The sequence below is a fragment of the Anomaloglossus baeobatrachus genome, chromosome 10, assembly GCF_048569485.1.
Source record: "Anomaloglossus baeobatrachus isolate aAnoBae1 chromosome 10, aAnoBae1.hap1, whole genome shotgun sequence".
Taxonomy (NCBI): domain Eukaryota; kingdom Metazoa; phylum Chordata; class Amphibia; order Anura; family Aromobatidae; genus Anomaloglossus; species Anomaloglossus baeobatrachus.
In genome coordinates, this window is record NC_134362.1 from 187,044,387 (window position 1) to 187,059,545 (window position 15,159).

The 15,159-nt window shown below is 53.8% G+C and overlaps 1 protein-coding gene across 1 annotated transcript in view; it reads right to left on the reverse strand.

Moving 5' to 3' along the window:
• Positions 1-9,994: 9,994 nt before the first annotated feature.
• FANCA (FA complementation group A) overlaps positions 9,995-15,159 on the reverse strand; it is an 80,578-nt gene continuing 75,413 nt past the window's right edge. The window contains exon 37 of the mRNA XM_075325974.1: positions 9,995-10,686. Coding sequence (XP_075182089.1) covers positions 10,579-10,686 — 108 coding nt within the window. The 3' untranslated portion in view covers positions 9,995-10,578. The remainder of the gene's footprint in view (positions 10,687-15,159) is intronic.

Below are 15,159 nucleotides of genomic sequence, written 5' to 3' on the forward strand. Positions count from 1 at the left end.
GGACCATTCCCCTGCGTCTATCCCTTGGCGACTGAGGAAGTCTGCTTCCCAGTTTTCTACGCCCGGGATGTGTACCGCGGATATGGTGGATGCTGTGTCCTCCACCCACGTCAGAATCCGCCTGACTTCCTGGAAGGCTTGCCGACTGCGCGTCCCTCCTTGGTGGTTGATGTATGCCACCGCTGTGGAGTTGTCCGACTGGATTCGGATCTGCCTTCCTTCCAGCCACTGCTGGAAGGCTAGAAGTGCCAGATACACTGCTCTGATCTCCAGAACATTGATCTGCAGGGTGGACTCTTGCTGAGTCCACGTCCCCTGAGCCCTGTGGTGGAGAAAGACTGCTCCCCACCCTGACAGACTCGCGTCTGTCGTGACCACTGCCCAGGATGGAGGTAGGAAGGATCTTCCCTGTGACAATGAGTTGGGCAGAAGCCACCATTGCAGAGAGTCCTTGGCCGCCTGAGAAAGGGAGACTTCTCTGTCCAGGGATGTCGACTTCCCGTCCCATTGGCGAAGAATGTCCCATTGAAGAGGACGCAGATGAAACTGCGCAAAGGGAACTGCTTCCATGGCTGCCACCATCTTCCCTAGGAAGTGCATGAGGCGCCTCAAGGAGTGCGACTGGCCCTGAAGAAGCGACCGCACCCCTATCTGTAGTGACCTCTGCTTGGTCAGCGGAAGCTTCACTATCGCTGATAGAGTATGGAACTCCATGCCAAGAAACGTTAGAGACTGAGTTGGTGACAGATTTGACTTTGCAAAGTTGATGATCCACCCGAAAGACTGGAGAGTCTCCAGCGTAACATTCAGGCTGAGTTGGCATGCCTCCTGAGAAGGTGCCTTGACAAGTAGATCGTCCAGATAAGGGATCACGGAGTGTCCCTGGGAGTGCAAGACTGCTACCACTGCCGCCATGACTTTGGTGAAAACCCGTGGGGCTGTCGCCAGACCGAATGGCAGAGCTACGAACTGAAGATGTTCGTCTCCTATTACCAAACGTAGAAAACGTTGGTGCTCTGTAGCAATTGGTACGTGGAGATACGCATCCTTGATGTCTATTGATGCCAGAAAATCTCCTTGAGACATTGACGCAATGACAGACCGGAGGGATTCCATCCGGAACCTCCTGGCGTTCACATGCTTGTTGAGCCTTTTTAGGTCCAGAACAGGACGGAAGGAGCCGTCCTTTTTTGGAACCACAAAGAGATTGGAGTAAAACCCTCGCCCTCGTTCCTGAGGGGGGACAGGGATTACCACTCCTTCTGCTCTTAGTGAGCTCACCGCCTGCAGAAGGGCATCCGCTCGGTCGGGATGTGGGGAGGTTCTGAAGAACCGAGGTGGAGGACGGGAACTGAACTCGATTCTGTACCCGCGCGACAAAATGTCTGTCACCCACCGGTCTTTGACCAGTGACAGCCAAATGCCGCAAAAACGGGAAAGCCTGCCACCGACCGAGGATGCGGAGGGAGGCGGCTGAAAGTCATGATGAAGCCGCTTTGGAAACGGTTCCTCCGTTTGCTTTCTTGGGTCGTGAGTGAGCCCGCCATGAATCAGAGCTCCTTTGTTCTTTCTGCGTCCCTTTGAATGAGGAAAATTGGGCCTTGCCTGAGCCTCGAAAGGGCCGAGACCTCGGCTGCCACTTTTTCTGCTGAGGTTTGTTTGATCTGGGCTGGGGTAAGGACGAGTCTTTACCCTTGGACTGTTTGATGATTTCAGCGAGCTGCTCGCCAAACAGTCTATCTCCAGATAATGGCAAGTTGGTTAAACATTTTTTGGAACTAGCGTCTGCTTTCCAGTCCTTTAACCACAATGCTCTGCGCAACACTACGGAGTTGGCGGACGCCAACGACGTACGGCTCGTAGATTCCAGAACCGCGTTGATAGCGTAGGTCGCAAACGCAGACATTTGTGAGGTTAGGGTCGACACCTTTGGCACTGCTGGCTGCATGACAGCCTCTACCTGTGCCAACCCAGCTGAAATAGCTTGGAGTGCCCACACGGCCGCGAATGCAGGGGCAAACGACGCGCCGATAGTTTCATAGATAGACTTCAACCAAAGGTCCATCTGTCTGTCGTTGGCGTCTTTAAGTGAAGCGCCATCCTCTACCGCGACTATAGATTTTGCCGCAAGCTTGGCAATAGGGGGATCCACTTTTGGACACTGGGTCCAGCGTTTGATCACGTCAGGGGAAAATGGATAACGTGTATCCCTAGCGCGTCTGGAAAAACGCTTGTATGGCTGAGCGTGGTGTTTCTGGATAGATTCTCTGAAGTCAGAGTGGTCTAAAAAGGCACTCAATTTACGCTTGGGATACAAGAAATGGAATTTCTCCTGCTGTGCAGCAGCTTCCTCTGCTGAGGGAGCTGGGGGAGAAATATCCAACGCACTATTGATGGCCGAAATAAGGTCATTGACCATAGCGTCACCATCAGGGGTATCCAAATTGAGAGTGGTCTCATGGTCCGAAACCTGACCACTTTCTTCAGTCTCATCATAGAGAGACTCATCCCTGTGAGACCCTGAACAATGTGATGATGTGGAGGGTCTGTCTAAGCGAGCTCGCTTGGGCTGGCTGGGGCCGTCATCTGAGTCAGAGCCATCAGCCTGTGATACATGAGAGCCCCTTGAAGTACAGACTCGCTCCAATTGAGGGGGACCAGGGGGCAAGGACACAGCCGTGTCCGGAGCCTGAGTAATTGGCCTGGTTTGCAAGGCCTCAAGGATTTTTGTCATAGTGACAGCCATCTGACCAGCCAAAACTGCAAAATCTGTCCCTGTTACTGGGGCAGGACTTACAGGCGTCTCTGCCTGGGTTACTACTGCCACCTCCGGCTGACGAAGCGTTACAGGCACGGAACATTGCACACAATGGTGGTCAGTGGAGCCTGCCGGTAGATCAGTCCCACAAACAGTACAGACAGTGTACACAGCCCGCGCCTTGGGACCCTTGCGTTTTGTGGAGGACATGTTGCTGTCTCCTCAGCGCAATATGGGGTCTATAGCCAAGAAGCGCCCTACAGTGCAAATATATATACAATATCTATATGGCACCAGAAGAAAGTACACAAATAGAATCACTGTGGCACAAGAGGGGCTTTCAGCCTGCTTACCGCCCGCCTCAGAGCGGGTGTGTGGCCGCCAGACGCCCTGTCTGAGTCTCCCAGAGCCTGCCTGCCTGTCCCCAGCCGGACCGCATGAATAATGGCTGCCGGCGTCCTGTGAGGAAGAGGGGCGGCTCTGGGCGTTCCTAAACGAAGAGCGGGAAAGCGTGCTCTCACTGTGCCTCGTGAGGGGGCTGGAGCATGTAAATCAAGCTCCAGCCCCCGGCGCTGGCCATTGCACAGCGTCTCTCCTCCGCCCTGATTGACAGGGCGGAGGCGGGAACGAAGCGGCGCTAGGCCGCAAAAGCCGGGAAGTAAAGTTAGGAGCGCCGCCGCCGTAAAAGCGCGGTCGGCGCTCTGTCCCCGGCGCCCTGCATGTCGCAGTTGCGCCCCGCCGCCGGAGCGGTCGGCGCTAGTTCCCAAACACATAACCCGTCACCCAGCCATAACTAAGGTGACACAACCCCATTGCTTATGTCCCCGGCGCACTATAACGCCCAGCAAGTCTGGAGCGTTCTGTGCCTGCCGGGGACACCGAGTACCTGACAGATGCAGGGCCATGTCCCTGACTGTACCAATGCTCGACATCCATCAGGTTCGTTCTGGGTCTGTGGATGGAGCCCGGCCTCAGGGCTTTGTGGCCGGAAGGATCCCACTTCCACAGAGCCCTCCAGGGGGATGTGGAAGGAAAAACAGCATGTGGGGCTCCAGCCTCTGTACCAGCAATAGGTACCTCAACCTTTCAAGCACCATCTGGTGAGAAGGGAGCATGCTGGGGACACTATATGTGCCCACTTTTCTTCCATCCGAGTAGTTAGCAGCTACTGCTGACTACACACCGTGGAGCTATGCGTGGATGTATGACCTCCTTCACACACAAAGCTAAAACTGGAGAACCCGTGATTCCACGGGGGGTGTATAGCCAGAAGGGGAGGGGCCTTACACTTTTTAGTGTAATACTTTGTGTGGCCTCCGGAGGCAGTAGCTATACACCCAATTGTCTGGGTCTCCCAATAGAGCGCTGAAGAAATTCCCTTCTTCTTTGTCGCTCCATTGGGAGACCCAGACAATTGGGATGTCCAAAAGCAATCCCTGGGTGGGTAAAAGAATACCTCATGATAGGGCCGTCAAACGGCCCTCTCCTACAGGTGGCCAACCGCCGCCTGAATGACTTATCTACCTAGGCTGGCGTCTGCCGAAGCGTAGGTATGCATCTGATAATGCCTGGTAAAAGTAAGTAGACTCGACCAGGTGGGTGCCTGACACACCTGCTGAGCCGTAGCCTGGTGCCGTAATGCCCAGGATGCACCCACGGCTCTGGTAGAATGGGCCTTCGGCCTTGAGAGAACCAGAAGCCCAGTAGAACTGTAGGTTTCAAGAATTGGTTCCTCGATCCCCCGAGCAAGGGTGGATTTGGAAGCTTGCGACTGTTTACGCCGACCAGCGACAAGGACAAAGAGTGCATCCGGGTGGCGCAGGAGCGCCATGCGGGAAGTAGAACCTGAGTGCTCTCACCAGAACCAACAGATGCAAATCTTTCTGAAATTGATGGACTGGACGAGGACACAAAGAAGGTGAGGTGATATCCTGATTGATATGAAAGTGGGATACCACCTTAGGGAGAAATTCCGGAACCGGACGCAGAACTACCCTGTCCTGGTGAAGGACCAGGAAGGGAGTTTGTATGAGAGCGTTGCTAGCTCGGAAACTCTCCTAAGAGACGAGACCGTTACTAGAAGGCCACTTCCCGTGAAAAGCGGGAAGGGAGACATCCTTCAAAGGCTCGAAAGGCGGCATCTGGAGAGCAATTAGAACCTTGTTCAGATCTCAGGGCTCTAACGGCCGCTTGTACGGAGTGCTGAGAAGACAAACTCCCCGTAGGAACGTGCGTACCTGAGGAAGTCGTCGTTTCTGAAAAAATACAGATAGCGCTGAGACTTGTCCCTAAAGGGAACTGAGCGACAACCCATTTTCCTACCTAGATTGCAGGAAGGAAGGAAACATAGACGATGCAACCGGCCAGGGAGAAACACCCTGCGCCGAGCACCGAGATAAGAACATCTTCCACGTCCTGTGGTCAATCTTGGCGGACGTTGGTATGCTAGCCTGTCTCATGGTGGCAACCACGTCCTGAGGTAATCCTGACGACACTAGGTTCCAGGACTCAATGCCACACCATCCGGTTGAGGGCCGTAGAATTCAAATGGAAGAATGGCCCTTGAGACAGCCAGTCTGATTGGTCTGGTAGTGCCCCCGGTTAGCCTACCGTGAGGCACCACAGAACCGAGTACCACAACATCCTCGGCCAATTTGTAGCGACGAGGATGGCGCGGCCGCAGTCGGTCTTGATCTAGCGCAGTACTCTGGGCAACAATGCCAGAGGTGGCACCTAAGGTAGCTGGAACTGCGACCAATGCTGAACTAAGGCGTTTGCCGCCAGAGCTCGATGATTGTGAAACCGTGCCATGAAGCTGGCACATTGTTGTTGTGCCGTGACGCCATTAGATCGACGTCCGGCCTCTGTCAGCGGCGCCAGATCTCCTGAAACCCGTCCGGGTGAGGAGACCATACTCTTTCGGCCACACCTCAGCGACTTAGGAAGTCAGCTTCCTAGTTTCCACACTTGGGATGTGAATTGTGGATATGGTGGATGCCGTGTCTTCCACCCACATCAGAACCTGCCGGACTTCCTGGAAGGCTTGCCGGTTGCGCGTTCTTCCTTGGTGGTTGATGTATGCCACCGCTGTGGAGCTGTCCGACTGAAGTCGGATATGCTTGCTTTCCAGCCGCTGTTGGAAGGTTTGTAGGGCAAGATACACTGCTCTGTGTTCAAGAACATTGATCTGAAGGGTGGACTCTTGCTGAGTCCACGTACCCTGAGCGCTGTAGTGGAGAAAAACTGCTCCCCACCCTGATAGACTCGCGTCTGTCGTAACTATCGCCCAGGATGGGGATAGGAAGGACCTTCTTTTTGACCAAGAGGTGGGAAGAAGCCACCACCGTAGAGATTCCTTGGCCGCCTGAGAAAGAACGACGACTCTGTTGAGGGACGTCGACTCCTCGTCCCATTGGCGGAGAATGTCCCATTGTAGTGGACGCAGTAAAACTGCGCGAAAGGAACTGCCTCCATTGCTACCATCTTACGTAGGAAGTGCATGAGGCGTCTCAATGTGTGCGACTGGTTCTTAAAGAAGAGCTTGCAGCCCGTAGTGAATGCTGTTTGTCTAGCGGAAGCTTCACTATCGCTGAGAGAGTAAGAAACTCTATGCCTAGATATGTTATCGATAGGGTCGGGGTCGGATCTGACTTTAAAAAGTTGATGATCCACCCAAAACTCTAGAGAGTCTCCAGCGCAACGTTCGGGCAGTGTTGGCATGTTTCCTAAGAGAGTGCCTTGACAAGTAGATCGTCTAAATACGGGACCACAGAGTGACCCTGAGAGTGCAGGACTGTGACTACTGCTGCCCTGACCTTGGCGAAGACCAGTTGGACTGTCGCTAGCCGGAAGGTAGAGCTACGAACAGAAGGTGTTCGTCTCCTATAACGAAGCGTAGAAACGCTAGTGCTCTGGATCAATCGGCACGTGTGGATAAGCATCCTTGATGCCTAATGATGCTAGGAAATATCCTTGGGACCTTGAGGCGATGACATGGCGGAGGGATTCCATCCGGAACCGCCTGGTGTCCACGAGCTTGCTGAGCATTTTTAGATCCAGAACGGGACGGAACGGCCCGTTGTTATAGGTACCGCAAAGAATTTGGGGTAAAAACCGTGACCTTGTTCCTGAAGAGGAACGGGGGTCATCACTCTTTCTGCCTATAGAGTGCACCCTGTTTGCAGAAGAGCAGCGGCCCGGCCGGGAGGTGGAGAAATTCTGAAGAATCGAGTTGGAGGACGAGAAGTGAGCTCTATCCTGTACCCGTGAGACAGAATGTCTCACACTCAATGGTCATTGACCTATGGCAGCTAAATATCGCCAAGGCGGGAGAGCCTGCTACCGACCGAGGCCGCAAGTCATGAGGAAGCCGCCTTGGAAGCGGGTTTTCAGACTGTCGCTTTTTTGGGCGTGACTGAGCCCGCTAAGAATCTTAGCTCCTCTGATCCTTTTGAGTCCACATTGGACGAGGAAAAATGGGACCTGCCCGAGCCTCGAAGAGGCCGAAAACCCCGACTGCCTCTTGCTCTGTTGGGGTTTGTTGTGTCCGGGCTGAGGAAAGGATGAATCCTTACCCCTGGACTGTTTAATGGTTACATCCAACGCTCACCAAACAGTCGGTCAGCAGAAAAAGGCAACTGGTTAGGCAACCTTTTTTGGAAGCAGAATCTGCCTTCCATTCACTTAACGAGCAGACCAGGCTCTGCTTAAAAACACGGAGTAGCGGAGGCTACCGCCGCACGGTTCGCAGAGTCCAGGACAACCTGAATCGCGTAAGAAACAAATGCAGACATTTGAGAGGTTAAGGATGCCACCTGCGGCACAGATGTACGTGTAACCGTGTCAATCTGTGTAAGACAAGCTGAAATAGCTTGGAGTGCCCCAAGGGAGAGAATGCCGGAGCCAACGGTGCGCCGACAGCCTCATAGATGGCTTTCGACCAGAGATCCATCTGTCTGTCAGTGGCATCTTTGAGTTTGCAGTTCCATCTCCCACTGCAACTATGGATCTAGCTACAAGCCTGGAGATTGGAGGATGCCGCTCGGGACACTGGGTCCAGTCCTTGACCAAGTCAGGGGACAGGGATAACGTGTATCCTAAGCCGTTTGGAGAAGCGCATATCTGGATAAGCGTGGTGTTCCTGGACTGCCTCTCTGAAGGCAGAGTGGTCCAGAAAAATACGTGAAGCTGACTCCTCCCCTGGAGGAGCTGTGAGAAATAACCCACATTCTATAGATGGACGCTATAAGATTATTTACTATGGCGTCACGATCAGGTGTATCCAGATTGAGAGCGGTCTCAGGATCAGAATCCTGAGCCGCTACTTCCGCCTCATTACACAGCGAGTCCTTCTGCTAGGACCCTGATGAAACCGAGGCCGCTCATAGTGAGCCCGCTTAGGCTGTCTGGGACTGACGTCCGTGCAGAGCCGTGACTCTGGGATGCGTGTGACATTCCCGGAGCTGTTAGTTATTCACACTGAGGGGGGCCATGGATCAATGATTCAACAGTGCCCATATTGTGAGAGACATGTCCGGACTGCTAGGCTTCTAGTATCATAGCCATAGTCTCAGAAAAACTGTCAGTAAATACTGCAGACACCGTCCTCATCCCCTGGCCATTAGTGCATACAATGGGAGTCTATGTAACCTGCCGGCCGTATAGCCGTACATGCTGTACCAGCTGTATAGAAAAACATGTGGTTCTGCACCTTTGTTTTACACAGAGAATATGCTGATAACTCCTCCGCATAATCCAGGAGGGTATATACAACGTGCGACCAAACAGTGCAATGTATATAGTACAAGCATATCTATAAGTGCACTTCTGCACTAGTGGGGTCAGCACCACAGGTGCTGCTTAACGCCTGTTGCAGCGATTGTGTGACTATCAGAATGCCAGGGTCTTCCACACTTGTCTCTGTATCGTACAGAAACTGACACTAATGGCTGCCGGCGTCCTTGTAGAGAAGGAAGCCGTGGGCGTGCCTGAGAAAGTGCGGGAATCCGGATTCACAGTGCACACAGTGAGAGGGGTGGAGTATGCAAAACATACTCCAGCTCTCAGCGCTGCTGTGCTATGCAGCGTCACGCCCCTACCCTGACTGTCAGGGCTGTGGGCGGTAACGAAGGGAGACTAGGCCCAGAAGCCGGGGACTCGAGTTAACAGCGCGGCCGCCGTAAAAGCGCGGGCCGCGCTGAAGTCCCCGGCGCACCCAAGTGCCAGCCGCGCCGCAGTCCCAGCGGCCGGCGCGACCGATTCCTAGAAGTGGCCAGCGTCCCGCCCCTCTCCTGACTGGCAGGTCTGGGGGCGGGAACGAACGGAAGCAGGCCGCAAAAGCCGGGGACTCTAGTTATCAGCGCGGCCGCCGTAAAAGCGCGGGCCGCGCTGAAGTCCCCGGCGCACCACAAGTGCCAGCCGCGCCGCTGCCAGCGGCCGGCGCGACCGATTCCTAGAAGTGGCCAGCGTCCCGCCCCTCTCCTGACTGGCAGGTCTGGGGGCGGGAACGAACGGAAGCAGGCCGCAAAAGCCGGGGACTCTAGTTATCAGCGCGGCCGCCGTAAAAGCGCAGGCCGCGCTGAAGTCCCCGGCGCACTACAAGTGCCAGCCGCGCCGCAGTCCCAGCGGCCGGCGCGACCAATTCCCATAAGTGAGCCTGCTTCAGCGAAGCTGAATGAGGCCATGGCACAGGCGCCGCAGCGCTGATGTCCCCCGGCGCACTACAACACCCAGCATGCTGCGGTGTGAGCGCCAAATGCACGGGGACACAGAGTACCTTGAGGAAGCAGGGCCATGTCCCTGATGTACTCCGCTCCATCCAGCATCTTCTCCAGGGGCTGTAGATGGAGCACGGTCTCAGTGCCTGGAGACCAGTAAATCCCACTTCACCCAGAGCCCTGTAAAAAGGGATGGGGAAGGAATCAGCATGTGGGCTCCTGCCGCCGTACCCGCAATGGGTACCTCAACCTTACAAACACCTCCGACATACAGTGGGGTGAGAAGGGAGCATGCTGGGAGCCCTTAGTATGGGCCCTCTTTTCTTCCATCCGACATAGTCAGCAGCTGCTGCTGACTAAAAAGTGGAGCTATGCGTGGATGTGTTGCCTCCTTCGCACAAAGCACAAAACTGGTGAGCCAGTGATCCCACTGGGGGTGTATAGCCAGAAGGGGAGGGGCCTTACACTTTTAAGTGTAATACTTTGTGTGGCCTCCAGAGGCAATAGCTATACACCCAATTGTCTGGGTCTCCCAATGGAGCGACAAAGAAATAAAAATTATTTTCACCTGTCCTCCTTTCCCGCAGTGACCTCAGCTGCTTCTTGTAGACCCCTCCATGATTTCATCCAATGCACGGGGCTGCAGGCTGCCATCGTGGCTTTACTGCAGTTGAATGCTTTACGACGGCGGCCCCGTGTACAGGACGCGAACACGGAGGGGTCTATGTGCCACGCAATCTACAAGAAGCAGCTGAGGGCACCGCAGGAACAGAGGACAGGTGAAAATGAGTTTTTTTGTGGGAACCTGACTCAAGTATAAGCCAAGAGGGGCATTTTCAGCTTAAAAAATGGGCTGAAAAACGCAGCTTATAATCTAGTATATACGGTAAATCCCTGGAGTCTTTCTCTGAAGCCCCCCAGGTTTACATGGGGAAGTACCACCGCCCAATATGAGCAGTATGAGGACCCAACTGGCGCTGGAAGTCATAAAATACAGCTCCGCTATGTTCCAGGCACATTTAGTGGGATTTGGGGTTTTATAAGGTGGGGTAGGACAGGACCTTAACATAGTAAAACCTATATTAACATCACAAAGGTCAATGCCTAGAAAAGATCGGGCTGATCAAACAGATCTTCATCTTGGGACGGCTGAAGGCCATGTCTCAGCAGTGCCGCGAGCTCCGGATCCTTCTCCTCCCAGGAATCCGCGATCTGCAGAAGAAATGGTGATTCTGACATTACTGAGACCACAAGAAGAGGTTGGACACAGCCATCGGTGCAAATAGTATATTCACATGTCCAAGTATGGACAGCTCCATATGTGCCTATATTTTGGCTGGAAGACTAATGACCGGTCCCTGAAAAGAAGGGAATTTTGTTACTTACCGTAAATTCCTTTTCTTCTAGCTCTTATTGGGAGACCCAGACGATTGGGGTATAGCTACTGCCCTCTGGAGGCCACACAAAGCACTACACTAAAAGTGCAAGGCCCCTCCCTCTCTGGCTATACCCCCCCGTGGTATCACGGGTACTCCAGTTTTAGTGCCAAAGCAAGAAGGAGGAAGCCAACAACTGGTTTAAACAAATTAACTCCGAGTAACATCGGAGAACTGAAAAACCGTTCAACATGAACAACATGTGTACCCGCAAACAGCAAAAACAATCCCGAAGGACAACAGGGCGGGTGCTGGGTCTCCCAATAAGAGCTAGAAGAAAAGGAATTTACGGTAAGTAACAAAATTCCCTTCTTCTTCAGCGCTCTATTGGGAGACCCAGACGATTGGGACGTCCAAAAGCTGTCCCTGGGTGGGTAAAGAAATACCTCATGTTAGAGCTGCAAAACAGCCCCCCCCTACGGGGATGTCACTGCCGCCTGCAGGACTCTTCTACCTAAGCTGGCATCCGCCGAAGCATAGGTATGCACCTGATAATGCTTGGTGAACGTGTGCAGACTCGACCAGGTAGCCGCCTGACACACCTGTTGAGCCGAAGCCTGGTGCCGTAATGCCCAGGACGCACCTACGGCTCTGGTTGAGTGGGCTTTTAGCCCTGAAGGAACCGGAAGCCCAGCAGAACGGTAGGCCTCTATAATTGGTTCTTTGATCCATCGAGCCAAGGTGGCTTTAGAAGCCTGCAACCCCTTGCGCGGACCGGCGACAAGGACAAAAAGTGCATCGGAACGGCGCATGGGCGCCGTGCGGGAAATGTAGATCCTGAGTGCTCTCACCAGATCTAGCAAACGCAAGTCCCTTTCATACCGGTGAACCGGATGAGGATAAAAGGAAGGCAATGATATATCCTGATTAAGATGAAACGAGGATACGACCTTAGGGAGAAACTCCGGAATGGGGCGCAGCACAACCTTGTCCTGGTGGAACACCAAGAAGGGAGCCTTGGATGACAGAGCAGCCAGCTCAGACACTCGCCGAAGCGATGTGATCGCAACAAGAAACGCCACTTTCTGTGACAGGCGAGAAAAAGAAACTTCTTTGAGAGGCTCGAAGGGCGGCTTCTGGAGAGCCACTAGTACCCTGTTCAGATCCCATGGATCCAACGGCCGCTTGTACGGGGGCACAATATGACAGACCCCCTGCAGGAACGTGCGCACCTTAGGAAGACGTGCTAGACGCTTCTGAAAAAACACGGATAGTGCCGAGACTTGCCCTTTAAGGGAGCCGAGCGACAAGCCCTTTTCCAACCCTGATTGCAGGAAAGATAGAAAAGTGGGCAATGCAAATGGCCAGGGAGACACTCCCTGAGCAGAGCACCAGGTTAAGAAAATCTTCCACGTTCTGTGGTAGATCTTAGCAGAAGTTGACTTCCTAGCTTGTCTCATTGTGGCTACCACTCCCTGGGATAATCCTGTTGACGATAGGATCCAGGACTCAATGGCCACACAGTCAGGTTCAGGGCCGCAGAATTCTGATGGAAAAACGGCCCTTGAGACAGCAGGTCTGGACGGTCTGGAAGCGACCACGGTCGGCCGACCGTGAGATGCCACAGATCCGGATACCACGATCTCCTCGGCCAGTCTGGGGCGACGAGTATGATGCGGCTGCAATCGGATCTGATCTTGCGTAGTACTCTGGGCAAGAGTGCCAGAGGCGGGAATACATATGGGAGGCGGAAGTGCGACCAATCTTGCACCAAGGCGTCTGCCGCCAGCGCTCTTTGATCTCGCGACCGCGCCATGAATGCCGGGACCTTGTTGTTGTGCCGAGACGCCATTAGGTCGACGTCCGGCACTCCCCATCGGCGACAGATTTCCTGAAACACGTCCGGGTGAAGGGACCATTCCCCCGCGTCCATGCCCTGGCGACTGAGGAAGTCTGCTTCCCAGTTTTCTACGCCCGGGATGTGAACTGCGGATATGGTGGATGCTCTTTCCTCCACCCACATCAGAATGCGCCGGACTTCCTGAAAGGCTTGCCGGCTGCGCGTCCCTCCTTGGTGGTTGATGTATGCCACCGCTGTGGAGTTGTCCGATTGGATTCGGATCTGCTTTCCTTCCAGCCACTGTTGGAAGGCCAGTAGGGCAAGATACACTGCCCTGATTTCCAGAACATTGATCTGAAGGGTGGACTCCTGCTGAGTCCACGTCCCCTGAGCCCTGTGGTGTAGAAACACTGCTCCCCACCCCGACAGACTCGCATCTGTCGTGACTACTGCCCAGGATGGGGGCAGGAAGGATCTTCCCTGAGACAATGAGGTGGGAAGGAGCCACCATTGCAGAGAGTCCTTGGCCGTCTGGGAAAGAGAGACTTTCCTGTCTAGGGAAGTCGTCTTCCCGTCCCATTGGCGGAGAATGTCCCATTGAAGTGGACGCAGATGAAACTGCGCAAAGGGAACTGCTTCCATGGCTGCCACCATCTTCCCTAGGAAGTGCATGAGGCGCCGTAAGGGGTGCGACTGGCCCTGAAGGAGCGATTGCACCCCTGTCTGTAGGGACCGCTGCTTGTTTAGCGGAAGCTTCACTCTCGCTGCTCGAGTATGAAACTCCATGCCAAGATACGTTAGTGACTGTGTCGGTGACAGATTTGACTTTGGAAAGTTGATGATCCATCCAAAAGTCTGGAGAGTCTCCAGCGTAGCCTGTAGACTGAGTTGGCATGCCTCTTGAGAGGGTGCCTTGACAAGTAGATCGTCTAGGTAAGGGATCACCGAGTGTCCCTGAGAGTGCAAGACTGCTACCACCGCCGCCATGACCTTGGTGAAGACCCGTGGGGCTGTCGCCAGACCAAATGGCAGAGCTACGAACTGAAAATGGTCGTCTCCTATCACAAAACGTAGAAAACGTTGATGTTCTGAAGCAATTGGCACGTGGAGATAAGCATCCTTGATGTCTATTGAGGCAAGGAAGTCTCCTTGAGACATTGAGGCAATGACAGAACGGAGGGTTTCCATCCGGAACCTCCTGGCGTGCACATGTTTGTTGAGCAGTTTTAGGTCCAGAACAGGACGGAATGAGCCGTCCTTTTTTGGCACCACAAAGAGATTGGAGTAAAACCCTCTCCCTTGTTCCTGAAACGGTACAGGAACCACTACTCCCTCCGCTCTTAGGGAGTCCACCGCCTGCCGCAGGACATCTACACGGTCTGGGTGTGGGGAGGTTCTGAAGAACCGAGCTGGAGGACGAGAACTGAACTCGATTCTGTACCCGCGCGACAAAATGTCCGTCACCCACCGGTCTTTGACCTGTGACATCCAAGTGTCGTAAAAGCGGGAGAGCCTGCCCCCGACCGGAGATGCGGAGGGAGGGGACTGGAAGTCATGAGGTAGCCGCTTTGGAAGCGGTTCCTCCATTTGCTTTCTTGGGGCGTGAATGAGCCCTCCAGGAATCTGAGTTTCTTTGCGTCCTCTGAGTCCCTTTGGACGAGGAGAATTGTGTTTTGCCCGAACCTCGAAAGGACTGAAACTTCTGCTGCCACTTTCTCTGCTGAGGTTTGCTTGATCTGGGCTGGGGTAAAGAGGAGTCTTTACCCTTGGACTGTTTAATGATGTCAGCCAGTGGCTCGCCAAACAGTCTTTCTCTAGACAAAGGCAAGCTGGTTAAACATTTTTTGGAACCAGCATCTGCTTTCCAGTCCTTTAACCACAATGCCCTGCGCAAAACTACCGAATTGGCAGACGCCATTGAGGTGCGGCTGGTAGATTCTAGGACCGCATTGATAGCGTAAGACGCAAACGCGGACATCTGCGAGGTAAGGAACGCCACTTGCGGCACCGCTGGATGTAAGATAGCATCCACTTTCGCTAAACCAGCTGAAATAGCTTGTAGCGCCCATACGGCTGCGAATGCTGGAGCAAACGACGCGCCGATAGCTTCATAGACAGATTTTAACCAAAGGTCCATCTGTCTGTCATTGGCATCCTTAAGTGAAGCGCCATCCTCCACTGCAACTATGGATCTAGCTGCAAGTTTGGAAATCGGGGGATCCACCTTTGGACACTGGGTCCAGCGCTTGACCACCTCAGGGGGGAAAGGATAACGTGTATCCTTAGAACGTTTAGAGAAACGCTTTTCTGGATGAGCATCGTGTTTCTGGATTGATTCTCTGAAGTCAGAGTGATCCAACAGAGCACTTAATTTACGCTTGGGATAGAGGAAACGAAATTTCTCCTGCTCTGCCGCTGCCTCTTCTGCTGAAGGGGCTGGGGGAGAAATATCTAACAGTCTATTGATGG